Source organism: Polyodon spathula, chromosome 15 (genome assembly GCF_017654505.1).
Source record: "Polyodon spathula isolate WHYD16114869_AA chromosome 15, ASM1765450v1, whole genome shotgun sequence".
NCBI lineage: Eukaryota > Metazoa > Chordata > Actinopteri > Acipenseriformes > Polyodontidae > Polyodon > Polyodon spathula.
In genome coordinates this window covers 18,717,272-18,742,883 of record NC_054548.1, presented here as the reverse complement: position 1 = coordinate 18,742,883, position 25,612 = coordinate 18,717,272, and the positions used below count along the sequence as shown (strand labels likewise).

At 36.7% G+C, this 25,612-nt stretch overlaps 1 protein-coding gene across 4 annotated transcripts in view; it reads left to right on the top strand.

Moving 5' to 3' along the window:
• nalcn (sodium leak channel, non-selective) overlaps window positions 1-25,612 on the top strand; it is a 126,836-nt gene that overhangs the window by 80,455 nt on the left and 20,769 nt on the right. For all 4 annotated transcript variants that reach the window (XM_041272287.1, XM_041272286.1, XM_041272284.1 and 1 more), the window contains 12 exons: window positions 614-688; window positions 13,381-13,517; window positions 13,926-14,067; window positions 15,870-15,943; window positions 18,019-18,120; window positions 18,761-18,830; window positions 22,364-22,455; window positions 22,963-23,085; window positions 23,904-23,960; window positions 24,226-24,346; window positions 24,626-24,757; window positions 25,185-25,352. In XM_041272287.1, coding sequence (XP_041128221.1) covers window positions 614-688; window positions 13,381-13,517; window positions 13,926-14,067; window positions 15,870-15,943; window positions 18,019-18,120; window positions 18,761-18,830; window positions 22,364-22,455; window positions 22,963-23,085; window positions 23,904-23,960; window positions 24,226-24,346; window positions 24,626-24,757; window positions 25,185-25,352 — 1,293 coding nt within the window. The remainder of the gene's footprint in view (window positions 1-613; window positions 689-13,380; window positions 13,518-13,925; window positions 14,068-15,869; window positions 15,944-18,018; window positions 18,121-18,760; window positions 18,831-22,363; window positions 22,456-22,962; window positions 23,086-23,903; window positions 23,961-24,225; window positions 24,347-24,625; window positions 24,758-25,184; window positions 25,353-25,612) is intronic.

The following is a 25,612-nucleotide window of genomic DNA, read 5'->3' as shown; positions in this document are numbered from 1 at the left end:
ATGCAAAGCCAGTAAAATAAGCAATTTATGAATCCAGTGGATATAAATACACCTTTATTTAACTCTGTAGTAGTCAAATAGTAATACTGAACAAAGAGGTCAGATATACACCACATTTTAGATATTACAGAACTCTATGTTACTGAGCTAAATAGTTTACTTTGGCTGTGCAGGAATTCATTTGGCATATTAATGTTATTGATAAAAAAATAATAATAAAATCAAAAAGTAGAATAGGATTAAGAAACCTAATGAACAGCAAATTATGTACTGTATCTAAAGGGCTTTTTTGGCAATATCAGTTATACCTGGCTAATGACTGTGGAAGGTCTGTAGAGATTTGATTTTTATGCAGAGCAAATAAACAACTAAAGGGAAACTAGCTTTCCCGTTGCATGGATTACCTTGAAATACTTCAGTCTGAAGAAACTTGAAATGCATGACCCTATTCATAAATCTCTAACTCAACTCACTAAAGGGCATTCTTGAAAGGGGATCCAACATCTAACTTATTCAATTGAAGAAGATATGCAGATCGACTTACTATACACTATACTGCATTTGGTGAAATTCTATTTATGACCTATGTTCCCATTACATTTTGTTTCTCCAGATTTTGCTAAGCTTGTTTGTTGCCGTGATTCTCGATAACCTGGAGCTTGATGAAGACCTGAAAAAGCTTAAACAGGTAGGCGATAGCTGTGTTTCTGTATTTTCAAATATCGCTTCTGGTCATTTTTTTTGTTTGTTTGTTTTTTTCCCTAAAAATAAGCAGCAAGTTATTTCTGAAAAGTAAGAACAATTGTGACAGAAAATGAATACCTAGCTAAAGAGATAACTGGATGACTTTTATAGTTATTGTGAATTTTTACTCTTCAAAAGCTGTAACTGACACCATTTGTATATATCTCACCTTATCTCATGGTGTCATGCAAATGACATTTCCAATGGAATCTTCATGATAAATTCAGGGAAATGCACACCATCTTTACAATGTTGATTCATTGTGATTTTAGGGGCTATAAACTGAACATTTCCGTTTCGTTTTTGTTAGGCTTGTCTGTACATATGTTTACAACAACCCAGAAGGGAAAGTTATTTTTGCAGGGTCACCATAGTATTATAACCGTTGTATATTTTCTTGATTTTGGAATAGCTTAGAGCACAGTAAGTCGGGAAGGGGTATTTTGGTTCGATTTGTGCTTTGTGAGAGATGGTGACCACGCAGTGGTCGGATCAAAGAAACTTGGTATAAAAACAAAGTATAAATTGTTCTTATAAAGTGTAAAAACCAAGGAAAGTGGCTGCGGAGCTGCATCAGTGCATCACGTCTGTCGCATGCTGTTACCTTGGCGCTGCTATTCAAAAACAGTTTTACTGTTCCACATTCGATCTGTAAAACTATGTTAGTAAACTTTATACGATAATGTGTACTCCATATGGGTCTTGCTCATAAGGCAGGGTTTGAACAGTATTTGGTTAAAAGCTTTAATTTAAAATTTTTAATGACTATATATAGTATTAGCGTTAATTAAATTCTGGACTGTCTGAGATGCAGATGACATGTGGGAAAAAAATGTAGAATATTTAAATGACAAATGATTTAATCGAGTGTGATAGTAGATCTTGGAGAATGTACATTTGAGCACTAAATGCTTATTGTTACAGAAGTCAAAGCCAGCTTTGTTTATCATGCGATAAAAGGCATAAATGTTCATAATCAGTTCTTTTAATTTTTCAATTTTAAAGCTGTAATAATTTCAGCTTGACATTGGAGAGCTTTTTTTTTCTAAATAGGATTTTTAGTTTGTTGATCCATTGTATCAAGGTGACAGGGTTTCCCCTGGAGGTAAATTAGATGGCATCATTGCGTCCAATCTGACTGTGACTCTGATATTTAGAATTATTAGTTTCTTTATTTGGAGATACACAAATACAAAATGATCACTTGTATGTCTGCTTTTGTCAACATCATTAATTAGCTAGTTTAACCCCCATTAACCTTTTTCCGCAAATAGCAACCTATAATAATGCCCTTTGCTGAACTGTGAGTCACCCAACAATTACTGACAAAGAAACACCAGCAGACTGTAGCTCTTAGATTACATGCAATTGTAAATAGGGACAGTTTTCTATTTCTGTTTCTCAAATGTTATGTTGTCTTAATCAAATGCAGTGATATTGAAAGTATATGATAAAATACAACACTGGGTTAAAGTTCAAGTCTAGTAACTTTTGATTAGGCATAGTATACTCAATTGCAAGATTCTTTAGATGGTAGTGGTATTATTATTATTATTATTATTATTATTATTATATTATTATTATTATTATTATTATTATTATTATTATTATTATTATTATTATTATTATTTTCATACACTGCACAGTAATTTCCTCAGCACAGATCCCTGGACAAGATGATATTGTTCTATTGATAAAGAATTTACCATTTTATAGGTGCTAAGAATACTGATGGAAACTATCTATAACTAGACAGGATGTTATAGATGTTTGGCACCCAACCAGTTTTTACATTGGCCTTGATCATAAGTAGATATAAAGTGAATTTATCAAAGAAAATATATTGTTAGGCATGTTTGCAATAACAATTCTTTAAAAGGTCGGAGAGTATGCCTTTCCTGATTACCTAAGCTGTTTTAGTTGTTTTTTTGTTTTTTTCATGCAGTCCTTGAGGACCAGAGATGAAGCCGCATTGCCATATTTTAGGGCAGTTTGCGACTTTCATAATGCATTTTAGATAGACTAGTCAATAATAATTATAATATATAATAGACCCTGATATTGATGTGACACAGCCATCTGACATTTTTCTATGCCTGATGAAGTATGACCATGATAAAAATAGCTGTACTTTTTATATATGTTTATACATTATAAAAAAAAAATCTCTAGTATAGAATGCAAGATACGATGGGATTTTCACCCAGTCAGGGTCAGTAGCAGATATCCACATATGACAGGTGTGCATTCATTGTGTAATGCACCACGCCTCTGGTGTGGTGCGACATGGGGCGAAGCCAAGATTATATCTGCCTGTACTGTACCTTACTCAATTATACATGCAGGAAAGGAACACGCTGTTTTAATTTTTCCTAGGTTGGTTTTTAATTGTACCTATATTAAAAAAAATAATAATAATAATACTCCTTGATTACTTAATTACTGCAGAACAGGCTGCAGTCATTTCAGACTATCAACACTACATTTGTAGAATACCTTAATATTTTGTCCTTGAAGAATGACAATGGTAAACTGATGGATAGTCGTCTTTTTTTTTTTTCCTCTGAACAGAACTAAATCGATCAGAACAGTGGCAACACTGTCATTTAAATCACAGAAAAAGAACATCCTTTTACAAACATAAATACACTCAGCAATTGTTTATTTAATTAGTTAATTATTATTTATATATAAAAGGGTTTATATGTCATTAATCCAAACAGATCAATGGAATAGACCCAATTGGTCCGAGTAAAATATTTTTTTAAAAAACCTGGAAAGTGTAACAAGGTTCCTTCTGTATCCCTTCTCTAGATTGATTATGCATTCTAGGAGTACTGGAGGGTTTTGTAAATTACGATACATGTAGACACCAAGGTGTGCTAAACATGTGTTAAACAAGACTAAGAAAGAAAATACTGTTTGGTTAAAAAAAAAGAAAAAAAGAAAAAAAAAGAATAAAAAATAGATCAAATTAACTAAGGTATCTTATTTTGAGCAACCAGGTACCATATTGTTTGTTTTTTGTGAACTGTGCTTTTATTTAAAAAAAATAAAAGCACATTTAACAAAAATAAAACAGACAGTTTAGCATGGTTGTTGTATTCCCTTTGAGATCAATCTCAGGAACCAGCTGGAGAGTGGTGTCTGATTTTCATGAACCCCTAATTATTCTGAGTCAAGTGTCTGATTTTGGAATGGGCTGACCCCTATAGACAAGTCACTTATTTGGTGAAAAACAATCTATTCTAATGACTGAAGGGGAGAAGATTAAAGCACATTGTATGCCAAGGGAAATCACTCTGTCATTTGTTTTCATTGGGATTCCAAATCCTGTTATCCTGCGATGAAGCAACACAGTACAGTGCAGAAAGATGAACATCTTTAGTGACAGCAGCATATCACAGAGCCAAAAATCTAACTCAGAGCGGAAATGACACTAAACTGACTTTTGTATTAAAAATTAGAGCTGGCAATAATTATAGCAATGATGTTTCAACACATATTGTGTAGTTTGAGCAATTAGAAGCCATTCAAGTTTGAGATTGAATGGGTGTTGTGAATGTAGAACAAATGAATAGCACACTTGATTGAAAATGGAATGAACTGCAAACTGGTCGTTTTGATGCGGCAGGGTATGTTGTGGGGGCGGTGTGTAGTCAACTAAATGTTGAGTTCAAGATGTTAATTTTCCAAAATGTAACTGGAGGACACACTAGTTAGAGCCTTGTTAGACTAATTCTCCATCTGCTTCAGAATAAATGCAGTTTGTGTTTTCCTTTTATAATGTGCTGTATACTTTGGTAATAACATAACTAACAAGTAAATCATAGTGAAAGTATGGTAACCTAAAAAACAAAATTAAAAGCTGTGTAGATTTACCTAGAAAAAAACTAGCTTTTGAAACGAGCATTTACATTTTGCTTATCGATTTATGTTGTGGAATTGGAGAGCATTCGCTTATTCAATAGACTAGACTGATGAATGCCTACATGCGTGCAACTTATGATATATATTCCCACAAGCATAAAGGAAATAGAAAATGTTATAGAATATGTTTATTTTTTAGTGACAAAGTCAAATAGAAAGGAATCACTGGAGGGCCGCTGTCTGTGTGCTGTTTGGAGTCGACTATCACATTACTCTTGAGGCAAACACATTGGTGCTGTATAGAAAATGGCCCCATGTGTCTGTGCTTTCAATATAAAATTGGAGCTGTGACATAAAGTACAGTCTCTCCAGCAAGGCTGTATTCTCAAATCTCTTTGACACTGTTTTTTAGGGTCTCGGTTAATTATATTAGACAAGCAGAATGTTCTACACTGTGAGTGGTTCTGATCCAATTTATAAATGGTCACATGTTGGGAAGCCTGCTGTTTATAAGCAGCACACACAGCTGCTGTCTCATTGTGAGAGACCTGAATTTGGAAGCAAGGCTAACTAGTGCAAGCCAGCTGTCTGGGAGATCTCAGTTCTGGGCATTGAAAACTCCCATTTTATTGGCAGCACTTTAAAGCCTGGAACACACTCCTGATGCGATTGTTGCATCTCAGTGGGGGAGCTCCCTAATAAAAGAGGAATCTCAAAATAATAATTGTGTGGATATAGTAATTGTTACAGCTGTGTATAATGGTATTTAAAATAGGATTCATTTATCTGCCTTTTTACATATCTGCCCTTACTCTGGTCACACCACAGTCGGATATGCGACAGATTACTGTACAGACTTAAACTAGGGGAAAAACTAGGTTACAAAACTGTTATTCTGGTTCCATTTCTAATCGGTACTCTCACAATCACTACAACTAATATAATCACTGCTCACCCTCTAAGCATGGTGTATAAACACTTTTTTGTTTTGTTTTTTTTTATCTTGCAAGTTTTGACAAAACAGGCAGTTTAAAAAAAAAAAATAATAATAATAATAATAATAATTAATAATAATAATAATAATAATAATAATAACACAACTTGGCAGTTATGTGTTAATGGTTAGGAAATGTATTATTCATTTTAATATAAGGCAATGATAACATTAAAATACAAATGAAACTTGCATAAATGTGCACTAACCATGCTCAAACCTGGAAGAGCAGCAGCATTCAGATAATGCAGTACTAACATTCAATGCCGCAAACGTATTTTCAGTGCTTAAAACTCCAACTCCGTGAATGCCAGAAACAGCTTGGTGCTTTTACTGATTTTTTCCCTCTGACATGTGTATGTGTGTATATATATTTTCTATCTATCTATCAATCTATCTATCTTATTATTTACTTATTTATCTATCTATCCTTTTTATTTATTTATTTATTTGAGAGTACATGCATGTCTGCAGTCATATGACCTAATAGTGAACTCATTGGTTTCTGACTTTGAGACTTGCGAGTGGGTATATAACACACTAGCCGATGTGAGGGAATCACATCACAAAATAATAAAAATCGATGGGCCAATCCTGTAAAATCGCATCGCAAAGCAAAATACACTGTGTATCCAGGGCTTAACTGTTATTTGCTTTACAAAAGTCTGGGCAGAGGAGGCTGATAATACACACATAGAGGTTACCAAATTATAGTGCAACCAAACAACCTAGTGATAACCCATGTCATTAAAGAAAGGGCCAGTGCCGTGCAATGTTTGTTGCCTCTTATACCTGAAGTGCCTCTTTAATACTTTGTACTATATCTCCACTATGATATCTCCACTATGTATCTCCACTAGGATGCCATCATAACTGATAGGAAATTTTGATATCTTACAGTTTAAATATGATGTGCATTGTTCTTTTGACAATGTCTTTGCCCTATAGCCAGACTTTATAGTGGACATTTGAAGAACTAAAAGTGCAATTTATAGACATTTGGTACTGGTGTACATGTCCTATATACTGCCCTCAAACAAGTATCGGAACTAGTCCTATAAGTGTTCAAAGCTCCATCCAGGTAGTTAAAACAACGAATCAGATGGACATACAGTACAGCAAGGATAGTCAAGTTAATGATTCCCAATGGAGTATCAAGTACACAAGCCATCCCCATTTACTGTGGCTACATTTTCTGAATATAAACTGCATTGCTGTAAGCTGGCTTTCAGTACAGCACACACTCTGTGTTGATGCTGGGGAGTCCAGCTGCTTTTTATTCAGAGGATTGTTCAAGCTATCAAACAGCTCCTAGTGCTGGAATTTTTTGATAGGGGTGTAGTTAACAACAACAAAAAATAAATCGTGCAGAATTCATGTCTGTCTTTTGTCAAAGTACCCTAGGGTGCTTTAACTGGGTGCAGACATTTCAGCAGCCAGAGCCCAGAGCCCAGCAGTGACAAGGCAGATTTCACCCATGTCAGCAGGGAGAGTCAGGAACAAGACGCTCAATGCATGTGGGAAGTAGGCAGGAGATATTCAAGCTAAGGAAAATCACTGCAATATAACAGGCGTCAGTCATACCTGACATTATTTACTTTTAATATACCAGATATTCATCCCCACTGAATCAAGGTGTATTGGCAGCTGGTAAAACCTGTTGTGTAATTACCAGGTTTCACTGTGTTCCAATGAAGACCACCACTCAAATACATGCTTTAAAAGGTGATTGACTTATTACAGTATTTTGTGAGTCTAATAGTGATGTGCCAAAATATGAATGGTCTGATCTAAGTATTTAGATTTAAAAAAGAGGAAAATAGTACATATTTGTAGGTTTTATACATTTCCCTGCCCATGTAATTATACAGCTTTTAATGCAACAGGCTTGATTTATTGATTTACAATAAGGATTTACTTTAATATCACTAAAAGATATTACATAAAACCACATTTTAACTTTTTATGACTAAACTTTTAATTAAACCAACATAGGTTATTTTAATTTTGTGATTAATTAGCCTTCTGAAAGGTAGTATCTGCTGACATTAGCAGGGCGGCACTGCAGTCAACGAGACAGAACATGACTTGCTCTGGTCATCTTGGAATGTCTTATGATGTCAAATACTTCATCAGGTGGTTGAGGTGTAGCAGTAAATGGTCTGGAAGTTGACAGCCTGTGGAACACTGACATGGCTCATCAGTCAGTAAATTAAAAGGAAATTATGGCAGACCATTTTAACAAGGTCTGGTGCCTGCAGACTTATTGTTTTATAATCAGAAAACACATTGGGTCAGATGTATCAAACTATGTATTAGTGCAATGTGCTCTATTTTGTAGGAATATTAAAATCTTATTAAAAAAACAACTTGGGCAAAGTTGATTGCTACTAATTTTGTAGCATTAACAGTTTTATTTTCCATTAACAAAAAGTGTTATCAATTGCAGATTCTAGGTAAATGCTTTTCCTATTCTTAAAATGCATTATAATATATATATATATATATATATATAATATATATATATATATATATATATATATATATATATATATATATATATATATATATATATATATATATATATATATATATTTATATATATATTTTTTTTTTTTTTTTTTAATATATAATTTTGTCATAAACAAATTCACCTGAATGACTGTATTGCTGGTTGTTGACTGGCAAGCATCTCCCAACAAGGCTACTGCAGATTTAAGACATGTTCTGTGCTGTCTATAAAATCTGGATCTGTGAAAGCTTTGGGCCCCCAAAATAATATCCAGCAAAATGCAGGAACACGATTGTATACACAAGTATCTTGCAGCAATACAAATCATTTAAATTGGCACCAAGTGCGAAAGTTAAGTCCACCCCTTCCTGTGTATTGATTCTTTTGAGCTGTACTACTTTTGTGATTTTGTTTCAAGCAATTACTTTTACCCAATGCTGTTAGATATAGCTAGGCATTTGTCACAGGGGTGTCTGGTTGGGTGACTTTCTTAAACCACAGAAAACAATAGTCATGCAGTTTTATTAATAATGGCCACTCAAGAGCAGCCTCTGTACACCATATTCAGTTATTTTTACAATAATTATATGCACCGAGCATAAAACTCTTGATCCCTCTTTGTGTTAGGCCACAGCAGAAAACCTTGATTGGGAGAGTGTTTAAACTTGCCAAAAATTAAGTTGCTCTGGTGCAGTACACAAACTGAAGCTACCCAATAAAGACACAGTTAAACCGAGAGCATTCAAAACACCTAAATATAAATATTGCAATAATAAAATAAATAATATTTTCAAAAAGAAGATGTTTGTTTACCTAAACTTAGTTTCTGATAGTATTATTGATGAGGGCACTAGCCAAAACATGGGTTCGCTTGACTTGGTTAATAATTTCCTTGTAAATACAATAAGGAGAGAACAGGAAAACAGGAACGCAGCTGCAGACCTGTGCAGAGCTACCCAGCAGCCTACACAGACTTCACCCTGCTATTACGTGTTAACAGCTGTTAGGTTTAACGTTGGCCCACTTTGGTTTCTAATCAAGAACATTTAAACAGATTTAATCAAGCCTGGTCTTTTGCAATAGCCTCCTGAAAAGCTTTAGATTACTTAACCTTTTTTTTTTTTTTTTTTTTTTTAATTTAGTAGTCGCCAATTTTTATTTTTATTATTTTTTTTTTATCATTTTTCTCCCAATTTCGAATAGCCAGTTATTTTTAGTCTCAGCTCACCACAACCACTCGGGAGCAGCGAAGATGAACACACGCTCTGCCGTCAGCCGGACACTTTTTTTCACACTGCAGACCCACCATACAGCCAACTCAGAGCTACAGCGTTGGAGGACAATGCAGTTCTGGGCAGCTTACAGGCAAGCCCGCAGGTGCCCGGCCAGACTACTGAGGTCGCTGGTATGCTGCAAGCTCCCATCCACGGCCAGCAGTGGACTAGACTCCTTTATTCCTTATATTCCTTTACCCTAACAGTCTCTTGAGGTCAGTCTGTAGTTATCACCATCCATCCATCACTAGCTTTTATAAAGGTTATAACACAGGGGCATCGTTAGCCCAAGAAAATGCCCCCCCCCCAGTCTTTCCAGCAAGAGGAGATCACGAATCCCTGTGATTGACGACCGCCTGCAATGCCTCAACGCTTGCTCTTGCGGCTGCGATCGGAGCTCACATGGAGCAGGCAAATAAGTGTTCACGTGAGGGGAGACGCAGCGGCTTGGGGGAGTAATAAACAGACATCAGACTTATTCCTGCTCCAGTCCATAATTTCTCACAGTAGGCAAAATCCACCAGGCCTGCCTGCCTGCCAGCCAGGCCTTATTTTTGTAGTTAATCTTTTTATTGAAATTTAAAGAGCGTAACCAACAAAGACAACATAAAACAAAGTCTTAACATATTATAATCGAGGATTTACAGAAATCATATTGCCATTAGAGTTTAAAAACCAAGGAATGCTTGAATAACCACAAATTCTCTATGTAAAGACATTTTAGAACTAAAACCGTAATATTTAAAGATCATTTAAGTTATGATGTCTGTGTATTATTAACACTAAACTCCTAAACCTAACAGACATAACATAAAACTCACTGTACCTCTTAATTATCAATGTCACTGTAGACCAAACTCTACTGTATTATACATCTATTCAGATGCATACGTCTTCTCAGGTTATTTTACCAGCTTATATCTGAACTGCAGGTTAATAGAACCCTACCATTGCCTTAATTTTACAATATAACATAGGAAATAAGGGGAAGGGGGTTGGCATCTTTAATATTTACCTAATACCTTGTTTTGGCACTGAATTGTGGGTTATATTTACTTGGTCTGATATACCAGCTTATGTGTTGAAGACAGGGACCCCAGGTCAAGTAGTATGTTATCAATGTGTGATCATTCAAATGTGATGAGCATTTGTATTTTGCCAGGAGTGATTTTGTTTATGAATTCAGCTAAAGTAGTATGTTTTTTTAGAGTGCCACTTCTGTATTATTAGACACATGGCCTCTTTTGACACTAGCACGCAATGCATTACATTGCTATTACTGTGTTTTTTTCTGGCTTTGTGTGTAGTTTCAGCATGACATTAAGGCACTAAAAAACAATTTGCTTAAGTATGTTCCCTAGTACATGCCACCTGTTTTATTTCAGGGATTCAGCTACTAAATCCCTATGCTTCTTACTGCAGATTTCATAGAAAATGCTTTAAAATGCACCGTTTGCCACCAAATTCTTAAAAAATGTCTTCCACCCAGACTCTTTTTACTAAAGTCACTGTTATAACATTTACACAAAGTAACAATAATGTCTGCTCAAAAACAAAACTATATATATATATATATATATATATATATATATATATATATATATATATATTTTTGTTTTTTTTAAATAAGATTAACGTGGACCATGAACTGCAGTACTTTACAGGGAATAGGCAAGAAGAAGAACCAGTGTAGCTGAACCTGTGCACTTGAATATGAGTAAAACCCTAACCCTATCCCAGCTCAAAGCTGGTTTACATGCAGGATATATAGATGACTGGAATAGATTTCTCAAAAATGTCATATTAAATGTGTTATACCATTCCAATTGATATTCACAGGGTTAACTAGATGAGACTTTTACTTGGTGAAGGTTTTATTTTTTTTTAATTTAGTTCAATTCTCCAATTTTTTTACCCTGGTTTTCTCCCCAATTTAGTGTGCCCAGTTGTTATCTGTATCCTTGGCCCACGGCTAGCAACTCCCCCCTGACTTGGGGAGTGGAGGCTAGAGCACACATCCTTCTGCCAATCCAGCATTTTTTGCACTGTGGATCCACAGCAAGGCCACCAGACCTAAAGTGCTGGATTACACCACAGATCTGGAGGCTCCACTGCAGAACCACAGGCGCCCTATTGGCCACAGGGGTTGCTGATGCGCAGTGAGCCGTGGATTCCCCTGCCAACCTAAGCCCTCCCTACCTGGGAAGTGCTTGGCCAATTGTGGCCATGGTTGGCTGTGATATAGCCTGGACTTGAACCTGTGATCCCCAGACTATAGGGCACATCTGTGTGGAGCGCCTTTGCTGGATATGCCACTTGGGAGCCCCCTTGATGAAGATTTTTTAAAATAAATATAAGTTTCCAGTGTAAAAGAGACGTTTTGTTTTCTAACGTATTTCATATGCTGTGTGTATCTCATAAAAATGCTACGAATTCAAATAAAGCATCAGAAGTGCATCAGGATTAATCTTCATTCTTCCAGAATACCTACTCCAAACACACAAGCAGAGAAGCTGTTTTATATGTTTAATTATATTAAAATGATTTGCCCATAATAAGAAAATGCTCTTTTTTAGTTAGCCATTTCCCACTGCTTTTGTGCTGCTATGAGTGGGTGTATGAAAAAAAATGCTAATTCCTCTGGTTATTGAAACTATTTTTTTTAGCAATTATTGTTATTCGCTAGTTTCTTTTTCAATGGCTTCCACAGATGGTTTATATTTTATTTTTTGTTTTGGTATTTTAGAATGTGTACAAGTATGCGCTACTGCCACCTTGAGGATATACTGCACAGTCTCTCTTTAAGCCAAATAGATGCAGAATGCTTTTTTTTTTTTTTTTTTTTTTTTTTTTTTTTTTTTGCATGACTTTCTTTAAAAAAAAAAAAAAAAAAAAAAGAATCTAAAATTTGTGTCGTTACCCCATGAGAATGTAATTGCTTAAAAAATTATATATTACAAAATAGTATGTCAAGAAAAAGCAGTCTGTGACTCTATAATATATTACATTTTGCTTGTAAGATGAGCCCCTCGGGAAACATAATTATTTTAAGACGCTCACAATGTGGGAGTACACAGTAGACGGTACTAAGATGCATCTGTCAGTATGCCAGAACTGCATAATGACTGTTATCTAAATCTACCTGCTTTGCATTCTGTCTGGTTTTGTTGCACCTTGCTGAGCTACCAGAATAAAATAACCCACGGTTTGAGCTACAATTATTCTGTAATTTATGTATGGATTTATGTGAAAGAACATAATGCTCACAAGAACATCCTCCGTGTTCTTAGATAACTGACTTGGATAACTTTCTATAGCCATGATTTTGACCTTTACTGCAATCTGTCATCAGGGCTATTAAATCAAGCAATATTTGTTGACTGAAGAGTGACGTTTCTCAATGATAATTTGTAAAAGTACGTTTACTAAATGGAAAACTTTTTGTTTGTTGAAATTTGAATGTAATTCCTGTGAAAGTTTGTAGTTGGACAGAATAGGAGACCAAAGGAAGGGTATTTATCTACAGTACAATAGCGGCACAGGCAGCTGCATTGCAAGCTCTTCTACTATATCCTACCCTTTGGAATCTCAGCCCAACCAACCATTGACCACCCTTACAGATGAAAGGTTCTGTTTTGCCAGTTGTATTGCCATTCATCTGACAGTTATACACCGGAAATCCTTACAAATGATTGTTTTAAATCAGTACTAACTTGGGTAGGCATTGGTTGGGTGTCCAAGAGGTGAAAGGCTTAATTCCTCCCTTTAAACCAGTGAGCTTACTCAACCCTTTCACTTTGAAATGAGCAGTACAGTATCAAGCTTAAATCCTTTTTTTTTTTTTTATTAGGTATGCTCAGTAACCCTTTAGACAGATGCTAAGGGATATAAGGAATGCAAGTACTTTCACTTTCTAAATGGGGAAAGATGCTCCTTACATTTACATGTGGCAAATATTTTACACGCATCTTTCTGTCTCTTTACAGCTGAAGCAAAGTGAAGCCAATGCTGACACCAAAGAAAAACTGCCACTTCGGCTGCGCATCTTTGAGAAGTTCCCTAACAGGCCACAGATGGTGAAGATTTCCAAACTCCCCTCAGATTTTACAGTTCCTAGAATCAGGTGAATATTGATGTGCAGCTGGTAGACTTTAAGAGATGTATGTAGGCAGTAGTGCTGGGGCAGACATAATTTTATATTCTTTGAAATTTCAGCAAATTAATATTATTTCATGTACAGTAAGGAAACCTATCGGGATTAAAATAAGCCTGGTAGTGTGGTCAATTACATTATAAGATATGTATTATTGCTTAGGGATATATATCACATTGTAGACTTTTACATCTATGTAGATAATCACTTATCGAATTGTGGTGAAACTTATTTTTTCTTCAAGAAATCATAAGGCTTTGAATTGGTTTTAAGTATCTGTAAACTCTGTTTAAAAACTCTGCAAATTCTGCTGTATTACAGTCCATATTTTCTTTTTTTACTTATGCTCCATGTTGTGTCCTGTTCTTGTCTCTTAAGGGAAAGCTTTATGAAGCAGTTCATTGACCGCCAGCAGCAAGATACGAGCTGTCTGTTACGAAGACTCCCTTCTGCCTCATCCTCTTCCTGCGATCATTCTAAAAAATCTGGTATAGAAGATAACAAATATATCGATCAGAAGGTTAGAGAATTGTTTTTTGGGAATGTTTTGTCTTCTCCATTTCTTTTTGCAGGAAAATCTAAATGTCAATTCTATGTTAGAGCAGCAACAGTCTTCCTAGTATGCACTGTTATATAATAATAGGATGTGTTAACACTGCACACATTTGCTCCAGTTCTCTCGCTCTCCAGCTGTGTACCAGGGGTCTTTATTGGAAAGAGAATGACAGTTTTAACATGGACAAATCCTGACAGTTTTCCTCACAATGTTTTGGCCGTACTTCTCAGGAATTGCTTTTCCATGTAGTTCTGATTTAGGATGACAAGTGTGGCCATTACAATTCAAATTACTGCAGTCATAGTGATTTAGGGGAGGGGATATTTAAATGTCTCTGTCTGCGTACTAATTAGGGAAAGAACAACTCTTAATATCGTGAGGAGAGCTTGCATGCATTGCCACGTCTATGTTTTGTACGGCATTTCTACTAGAAGGTATGTAATATTAAGTAAGAAAAAAATGATCTTGACTGCTGAAACCTCAAGAACCACAAGCACTATTCCTGCTCCAGTTTACATGGATTTTTACAGCTGTTTTTATCGTGAGAAAGTGATTGACTGCCCTTAAAGTCGAGCTGATCAAAGGACGTTCTTTTGCTGTTTTGCGTTACAACGTCATAGAGTCAAGACTGTAGAGTCGATTTTCATGTACATGTAAACCAAGCCAATGATACAGTCTAGATGTCTTCAAGGGTGATCCTTCATATTGTCTTTTAAAGAGAAAAACAAAATCCTATACGGGTTGGTAGTACAGTAAAAACCTTGTTTGAAAGCCAACTCAGTAAAAACGCCACCTTGCAATTGAGGTCACATTTTCATAGTTTGGATTTGCTCCAGTTGATGGTAATGTAATGCAAATGACACTTTCAATATTAAGGCCCAATATGAAGGCCCTGTGTCCACTATCTACAGTCCCGAACACACACACACACACACACACATATATATATATATATATATATATATATATATATATATATATATATATATATATATATATATATATGATATAAAACAACCACAACAGTACATTTTAGCCAATTACATGCAGCATAAAATAAATAACAATTAAAACAAAAAAAACATCTTGAATGGTTAAACTGTTAACCTTTTAAATAAATTGGCTAAACTAAGAACCAAATTATAAGAATCCTATACTATAGTTTCAATTCAACAATAACATTTGTTTCAATACATTATAGGTACCTTCAGTAATAAGGCCAACCCCCTTTATTGAAATCACACTGGCCATAATAGCACTATTTTTCATAAGTCAGAACAATGGAGATCAGCCTGTGCTTCTACAATTGTGCATGTGGCTGCTGTGCTGTAGAATGCTGTCCATGTCCTCCCACTGTTGTTAAGTGTTCTCTTCAACCAAATTATTCTAAATACCAACCCAGCTCTCCGTCTTAAGTGGTGTATAGAGTTCAGGTTGAAAGTCAAAATATCCAGTTTCACATTGTGTATTTATGTGAAAAGACAGACATGCAAATGCACTGGTATTTTTAACGTAGGAGCGTTCGTGAGCAGCATCTCATTGGCATGGCAGGTCGATTCAGTACATCACTCTTACAAGGAATGACTCTCTGGTGAATATCGATTAGACTAGTGTGGGCGTCTTGGGTCCAGAGCTATAATGTCAAATTCAGATGTAAAAGATTCCCTGGTAAAAGTGATGGATTGCTTTTAAAATAGAAAAATAACCCATAATGTTGACTCTTCTGAATTCTAAATTGCTTTAAATAGCCTGCTTTGTTTTCCCAGCTCCGAAAGTCAGTTTCCAGTATCCGTGCCCGCAATCTTCTAGAAAAGGAATGTGCTATCAATAAAATTCTTCGGTAAGTATGTGTCCCGCTTACAAAACCGTTTGCAGAGCATGTTGTCTCTTTGTACAGTACATTTTAATAATGTTAGCCATGATGAAAAAAAAGATCTCTTGAAACCGCTTCCATGGAAGCATTGAAATTCTGACAGTGTTTATTGTGGGAATGTATCAAACCAAAGTGCCAGTCCAATATCGCCTTTTTTGCAATCAGTCCTATAATAATTAATCAATTAGAACAACAGCAGCCCCTTCAGATGTAATATTTACATCTCCTCAGATGTAAAAAATAATTTAAAGAAGAGAATATTTCAGGCTGAAGTATTCATACAATGTGAATTGCATATATCAGTAATATTAAGTTATAAAAAGGCACTGCTGTAGTTTTACCAAAACTTAAGAAAGTTAAATCTAATTGAGTTGTTTTCACATTTGTGCTCTGATGTATTTTAAACTACTACTGTACGTAATAATTTTGCTCAAGGAAAATAATCTATATCAAATGCTAAATACGCTACATAATTGGCAGGGATGTTGTAAGCATCTAACTTTTAAAAGCAGTTATTAAATAGAACAACTGCCTGGATCTGTATTTGCTGAGTGCAGTGCAAGCTAATATCTTTGTATATGCCAGGGAAGTCATCAGATTGATGTAACACATTCATATGTATTGAATGCTCTTGAGACCATGAAACATTTTCTAAGCTAATCCTATCTGTATGCATCTACTGTAAATAATATGAGGTTTGAATTAGAAAAAGTACTTCTAAACAAAATGACGTCTTTCCACATGGTAATTAGCTATATATTAAAGTATGTGACTTAAACACTTAATGTGCTTAATAATTGAAAACCACTGGCTGATACACTGTGCACCGGCATAGACTAATGAATAAACAGTATTTGTATAGGAGTGGTTTCAGATTTATAGCTTATTTTTGCAATGAACCACTAAGAGTTGCAATAATTAAATTTTAAATAAAATGAAAATGAAAAAAAAAAATTATATATATATATATATATATATATATATATATATATATATATATATATATATATATATATATTCTGCTTGTTACTAAGCTTCTGTGGCATATCCAATGAGCCTCATGAGGACATTAGTGCAGCATGCTGCTGCCAGTCAAAGACCCACCATGGGCGTGAATGGCTGACTGAGTAAGAAATATAGATAATGCATCGCTGTTAAAATTAACAGGGAAATGTTACACAGCAAGCAGTGTTACTGATGACACCAGATGTTTCCCTGCCTCCAGAAGTAATTCTGAATTAGATCATTAAGTGTCTGATGACCACACGTGCACTGACTATGAAACTTTACATTGTTTCCATGTATCTGGAAAACTGCTCATCCGATTAGGATGAAACTTAGCATCAGCATTATTTCGCATACATTATGAGGACTGTCGGATTGTAGGGATATCTCACTGTCTGAACATCTGTCCATCAGTACGTCACACTTACATATGTACATGTATCGACACAAAAATATTTGTGCACACAAGAAATTATTCCACATACTGTGAACCAGTCATTTTAATGTACTTTACAATGTGCTTACCTAAGGATCTATGTCTTAAACTATTCAATGCAATTTCTTATTCTATACTGTTTTGTACGTACTGTTGACACGGGTCATGGTCAACTTTTTTTGGCATACTGATAACTCTAATTTAGAATCTGTATTCATGGCAGCAAACATATGTTGATGACATACTTAAAAATGTTGCCTTTGGGCAATCAGGAAAGATTATTTGAGCATGTGAATCGTTGAGCATTCAACTGTGCCAGTTGGTCACACCAATAGTGGCTAAAATCAACAGTTTTATTGAATTGTATGTGCGCCATTTTAGTGGCATTGCTCATTGCAGTCTTCTTACTTATTTTTAAACTCAATAGGGGACATGAAAATGTTTCACAATAATGTTTCCTGAATTGATCAAAAGTAATATATTTTAAGTTTGAAAAAGGTCATATAAGAATACTGACATTTTTTTTATTAAAGTGTTCAGAGCATTCATTTAACTGTCATTCTTTATACATGAAAGGTTTCTAAGCGCATTACTGTTTCAGAGCCTGCACTCGACAGCGCATGCTGAGTGGGTCGTTGGAGGGCCAGCCTGCTAAAGAACGGTCTATTCTCAGTGTACAGCATCATATCCGTCAGGAGCGCAGGTATGTTCCTACTGCAAAGGGCAGGTGTTTCAATTACAACCACTTATCTTGTACTCAGAGAGAAATTAATTATAGTCCTCTAATCTGATGAAAGGAAAAGTGACTTGTTATTGAAGGCTCATATAGTTATATTTAAATGGCACATCAATTACAGAGCACTTCAATATCTATTCCTAGAACAGGTTAAAAAAACAGAAAAAAAGAGTATGCATGGTTACAGACTGCTCCAGAGATCAAATATTATATATTCATATCAATAAATGCAATCCATATAAATAATAACATTTAAAAAATGAAATTCCCATTTCTGACATTAAAAGCAGCAGTAATATATTTTGAGATTTGTCAGATAAATGAATTAGGGTAATTGATGTCAATAATGTTACTGAAAGGCCTTTTCCACAGTTTTCAAGGCAATTCAATTGGAGCGACTGAGAGGCAGGGTTCAAATTAAATAATAAAATGTAGTGTTTTTTTTTTTTTTTTTTACTTCAGTTAGATTCCTATTCTGTCTCAGAGAGGTTAGTGTCATGTTTGCCAATTCATTTTTTTTTACGTTATGCCATTGCTTCAGGAAGTATTTGAAATGGCCTTTCCCTGTGACGTGTGCACTACCTGACCACATTGTATTTGATAACAGGTCTTTGAGACATGGCTCAAACAGCCAGAGAATCAGCAGAGGGAAATCACTGGAAACTCTGACTCAGGATGTAAGTACAAGTAGAAGCCTGTTGTAGTAAACATGTGAATGGTTACAATCGGTACAGTTTTAAAATGAATGTTTCTGCACTATGTCAAATCAAGTGTGAAAGGGATGAAATGCACATCACGGTGTGTTCCAATTTGTATTTCCTTATTGATTTTGACATTCCCTGGTTTGTGTAAATTTCCACTGAACAACTAATTCCAACACAATTAAAAAATAGAAGCCAGTGTTCTTTCCTCCTTTTGCATTAACCACTAATTGAATTTTGTGTTGTCTGCTTGGCTGCAAGGTAATAAAAATGTCCATATATAATACACACATTGACTAGCAATTAATCTTCTTCCTGACTCTGTTATAATCCTTACAATCCCTGATAATCCCAGACAATAGGAAATCTGACTAACGCTTCCCTCCTCACCTCTCAATAGGATGGGAGGCACAAAACAGCTTTTAGATTACAAGATATTTATTACTGTATCTTATTTCCCTTTCAAGTAGGAAATGTAACCATACCGTATGGGTATTTACCTCCTAAAGACCTGAAACCTGAATAAGATATATCCAAGCTGCTCACAGGGCCTGTCACACAGTTATGGCCCGCTCCTGATGGCATAAAAGTACTCTGCTCACAGATCTCTGCGCCATTTTTCCTTTCAAGAACTTACCTGACAAGAGAGTCTGGTACTTGTTATTTATTGTGTTTTTACACAAATTATATGTGAGATTAAAATAATCACTGTATTAGTTTTTACTAATTACATGTATTTTGTGCACTACAGCCTGTTGTTTGTTACATCCCGCTGCGGCCTTGTGCCCCACGTGAAGCCAGCAGCTTGAGTCGCTCCTTCCCAGGGATCCAGCAACTTAAGTCAGCTGATTTTATGCTCTCCCCCCAGTCTACATAGCTCTGGCTGGAATTATTTTGTTTCTCATTTTAATATTTGAGATGTTGCTATTATTAACTGTAATTGTTCAATTACTGTCTCTTGTGTGTATTTTTCTCTTTTTTTATTTTTTATTTATTTTTTATTTTTTTAAATACAGAAATACAGTTCTAAATTCCCCGCACAGGTACTGACCCGGTATCATACCGTACCAACCCAGTGATAAAGTCACCGACCGGTTTCTACCTGGTCCTGCACGGCCCGCTACCAACTGGTGCTCACGTCCCTGGTCCTTGACCCATCCATTTGCGATCTATAAGCAGATTGAGGTGGCACCTGTACATTTGTATACTGTACACTGCATTGCTTGTTTCCTGCCTCTTGCCTGGGTTTTATCCCTATTGACAAGCAGATGCTCTTCTTGCCTGGGACCAAAGCACGGCAAAGAGGCACTGGCGAATTGCAGTTTCTACGAGTTTTGTGCACTTTTCTCTCCTGCAGCTCAATAGAGCACTCTGCATTCCTGCACAGCACTCTTCCCCATCACCCTTTGTTAGAGAGGTGGCTACATCCTCAACCCATGGTTCTGTGCCAAGGTAGACCGGACGGCTCACCCAGGAAAGTAGCCCATGCAGAAAACCATCTTCACAGTCGCCCTCATCTTCCTCTGCTTCTCCTTCTCCTCCCACGAGGAAGAAAAAGAAATGTCGCTGTTCCAAGCAATCAGCGGACTCTGAGCAGATGGAAAAGCTCTAGGCATCTGTTTCCCACCAAGGAACATCTCAACCTTTAAAGGAGCTGACACTCCCATTTGAGGACGTGGAATCCTACATCACATCCCCTGCGGTTAAGCTCTCCCTGTCGGCAGAGCTTCTACCACTGATCATGCCTATTCAGCTATAGTACGTTCGTCGCACAGCTAGGAAGTTATAATAGTGTTTTGTTAGCCTACCAGTCCTATTTGGTGAGGTCCCTTTCTGATGTCACAGGCACTCACTACACCAGCTGGATGAGCTGCGCCTGGTTAATAAGAACCTGCTCCATGTGTCAAAACTTAACAGGCAGGCTGTAGGCAGGAACCTGGCTACACTGATAGCAGCTATACATAGGCAGCTCTGGCTTTCCCAGGCATGCAGAGCTGACAGGGACAAAGCACCTCTGTTGGATGCCCCTATTACACAAGGGCATTTGGTCCTGTGGTGGATGAGATTCTGCAGCACTCCCCCCCCCCCCCTTTCTGCACGTGACTGGAACATCATTCACAGACCCACAGGATGCCATGATGGTCTCTCAGGAAGTAGCAGCTCTGCTAAAAATGAGCTATTTGCATGATAGAGACCCTCCAATTGGAGAAAGGGTTCTACTCCAGGTAGTTCCTAGAGCATAAGCGGAATGGTGGCCTCAGTTCGATCCCCAGCCTGTATCTGAGCCGTAGGAGGTTCAAAATGTTGACAATGCAACTGTTGTTGCAGTTAATCAGACCAGGCGACTGGTTCACCATGGTGGACCTCAAAGACGCCTATTTCCACACCCCCATAAAACCAGCACACAGGGAACAGTGCACATGTTGCGTATCTTGCCAGTTCGCCTCTCCCTAGCTCCCTGTGCCTTCTCGAAGTGCATGGAAGCTATCCATTGAGACTCAGAGGTATCAGAGTACTCAGAATTGTCTGCAGGAGGTTCAAGGGAGACACGCGTCCAATAGTTTTAGGTTTATTGACACCCCTCAAAATGCAAGAGCAGCTTCCTCGTATTCCCAGTATGGGTACAAGTGTTTGATCCCACGACCTGTACTATGGCAGTTATATTGCTTTTTTTGAAGGACCTTTTTGATGAGGTGAAATCTGGCAGCCATTTTGACTTGTCATGTCAAAATTGAGCTGAAATATTTATTGCTCAAAGTTAATTTTTTGCTTGCTATCACCTCCGCAAAGCGGGTGAGTGAGATGCAGGCATTCTTCATTGCAAAAGCCTGCTTAATATTTAAGGCCAGGACAAAGGTTACGCTCCATACCAATCCTGCCTTTTTGCCAAAGACGATTTTTGCATTTCATGTCAACCAGTCTGTGGAATTGGAGGCTGTAAATCCACCTCCTTTAGAGTCTGAGAGGCAGCGACAGCTCCATACGCTCTGCCCAGTGTGGGCCCTGGCGTACTATGTTGCCAGAACGAAAAGTTGGAGACAGTCAGGACTGCCTATGAGCTGCCAAATTGCCCCCTCCAGAAAAGTTCACAGACCATGGTAACTTTGTGGGCTTTATTCCAGTCTGTATCTGTCAAGGACATATGCAATGCAGCGGTGTGGGCTACTCCCAATACCTTTACTAGGATTTACAGACTGAATGTCGTGGATCCTCAAAACTCTGGTTTTGAACTAGAGTGTTAATGAGTCGACCATTATGGGTTCCATATTGTAACGCACAAGACAACCTCTCGGCTTAGCCTTGTAGCATTTCAGTCTTTCTGGAATATTGCCCTAGCGACGGCTTTAAGAACATAAGAAAGTTTACAAACACGCGGGCCATGACTGCGTCACAGTGCGAGAAGCTTTGATATATCTTATTCAGGTTTTGGGTCTCTAGGAGGTAAATACCCATACAGGAACCAGGGTTATGATAATGTTTTCCCTGTTTTTTGTTTTTTGGTCCTCCAGCACACCAGCACAGTGAGGTACCGAAACGCTCAGCGCGAGGACAGTGACATCAAGATGATCCAGGAGAAGAAGGAACAGGCTGAAATGAAACGGTATCTACACTTGATTTTTTATTTTTTTTGTAATCTTGCTACTTTATATAAATGCAGCAACACTACACCATACCAATAGCATGTTGGTTTTTTTTTTTTTTTTTTTTTTTTTTTTTTAATCTTCTGCCTTTCTGGTGTAGACTCATGGCCTGAATTAAATAAAAATGTATGACACCGTCGTAGTTGTACTAATTAATGTATTTAACGATGCCATCACTTTGACTTAATCCAGACTTGTGTGAATAGTAGTATATGTTAGCAGATCTATTGGAAATCCTCACTGCATTTCTTTGCATAATCTATTTGCAGTATGATGTGAAATGCTTACAAAAATATCTAGCAAGGGATATTCAATGTCTACCTCAGTATTACATTAAAATAGTCCAGGTTTATGGCAGGATTTTTCCACTAATGCGCCAGCAAATTGTGCTTCTGTATTTATTCTTGGAAAATATGAATCTGTAATTGTGTATGCTTGATTTCTTATATTTAGTTTTTGTTTTCCAGGAAAGTTCAGGAGGAAGAATTGCGTGAAAATCACCCTTATTTTGATAAACCTCTGTTTATAGTTGGACGAGAACATAGGTTTAGAAAATTCTGCCGTGTGATTGTGAGAGCTCGTTTTAATGCGTAAGTGTTTAATGTTGATCAATGAAAATTTTCAGCCCAATTGTGAGATGCTAAAAATAGTAAATTCCATCCCTGAGTGGCTCACCTAGTAAAAGCAGGGATTCGGGATGGAGCGTCACATTGGCCCTTGGAACTCCCGCGCATTAGGGAGGCAAAACCGTCAACAGTTGTTTCTCCTCATTGCACTACAATAGCCCCTACAGGCCAGATGCCTAGTGAGCTCAGCCAGGTCCCTACAGGACTGGCCTTTGTCCTGCAGAGGTCGATAGCTTGGTGACATTCACCGTCGAGTTCCTGTGTATAAGAGGAAGCTGACTTGGTCGTGGGAACGGATGGCACTCACGGAACCTCAGGTTTTCCTGAGCTGTGTGGGGAATATCTGCAATGATGGAACATTATTGGGCATTCTAAATTGGGGAGAAAATATATAATTTAAAAATAATAATAAAAAGGGGACATTTCAAACTGTGTCTGTGTTATACATGTAATAAATAGCAAATATTTCCAGCAATGAGATGTGTATGGGACTCATTCAAGTGTCTCATTGCTTTACGATATCCATGATTTAAAGTGTGAATGTTAGGTATACTGACAAACCAAACCATTAGAGAATGACTTCAATAGAGGTTAAAACCATGCAGCATACAGAGCATTATTTGAGTGGAAACTGGTGCGTCTTGTCATGTGTTGAAGGTTTCGTATTCCAATTGCAATTCTGGTTTTCTGTGATTGTTGCTGAATACTTGTATATAACAAAAGAAATACTTTGTTTATTTATCTAGACAAGTTTTGAACTTGTATTATGGCTTCTTTTGTAGCTCAAAGACCGACCCAATTACAGGAGCTGTCAAAAACACCAAGTACCATCAACTATAGTAAGAACTTTATAAATAACTTTTTTGGCTTATTATACTTCAGCTAGCTTATAAAACGTGTCATCCCTAATGTGTGATATTGTTGAGATAATGGTTAAGATTATTCACTATTGTTTGAGAAAAATATTGTTATTGACTATAAACAAAGCTATAGTTATGCTTTGTGGATCCAGACTAAACTTAAAAAGAATTAGTCATCAATTATTTATTTGTTCTATGTAAGAACAATGTCTTTAATACTGGTGCCTTCTCTCTCTTTTTGTAGTGATCTCTTTGGCTTGGTCACATACCTGGACTGGGTTATGATTGTGGTCACTATCTGTTCTTGCATCTCTATGATGCTTGAGTCCCCTTTCACAAGAGTGATGCATGTTCCTACACTGCAGGTGATGCATCTTGTAACAAGGATTTGGGCAAAATGCATCTAATAAGGAAATATTAAATTTACTACACCTGAGGAGATTGAGATTGTGATATGCTGAGAATCACCAAGAATATATTGTTAAAAAAACAGCAGAAATGTAAATGTACATTTAGTTTTAGATCTACACAAGGGCTAAGTGCTTTCTTTGTGTACTGATCTCAATAACAAGTAAGAATTCGTTGACTTTATTCTCTTTATGAAACCGGAATACTGTAATGTTATGATCCCATTTATATTGCAGATTGCTGAATACGTGTTTGTCATTTTCATGAGCATTGAGCTCAATCTGAAGATCATGGGAGATGGACTGTTCTTTACTCCAACAGCTGTCATTCGAGACTTTGGTGGAGTCATGGACATATTCATCTATTTGGTAAGAGTTACTTTGTGGCACTTATTTCGTTATCTTACCAGAAAAAAATATGAAAACGAATAGTTGACATGTTTTGAAGGGTGATGTGCTCCATGCAGCAGTCTATCCATTGTTGGCACACATTGCATTTGTTTATTGCTTACTGAATAAGTTTTCCTTCTGGTAATCATGGTGACAAATAGCAACAATTATCTCATCAGTGTTCACTGTCCACTGTTTATTTAAGAATTGTTACCCATCACAAGCAGGCTTAAATTATTGTTTTAATACGTTCTTTGCATTGCCACAGCTGATCCAAAAGTCAGTTTTCTGAACTCACCAGCTGAACTGAGAGAACTGTATTTTAGAAATGATTCTACTGATGGAGAAGCTATTTTCACAGGAGTAATATGTTGTGCTAAATCACTCCCTGGTGCTCTTATTCCAGCTGAGTTTGATATTTCTTTGCTGGATGCCACCGAACGTTCCCCCTAAATCCGGAGCCCAGTTGTTGATGATGCTGCGCTGCCTCAGACCGCTTCGCATCTTCAAACTGGTCCCTCAAATGAGAAAGGTTGTCAGGGAACTCTTCAGCGGATTCAAGGAAATATTCCTGGTGCGTATGGGGGGATAACATGAGGCCTGTGTTCATTTACATATAGCAGCTACACATGTTAATCAAGAAAGGCAGTACAGAAGTTACAGAGCTCATATAATTAACAATGTAAACCTTGTGTATTTAAAGATTACTTTTTATAATTAGTACTCAACGCCTGATCGATTTTACTTTATATTCTGTGATAGAACATGCCTTTCTTCCACACAGCTGGAGAAAACAGCTTACTGAGTGACCCACTCTCACAAGGGTAAAAGATG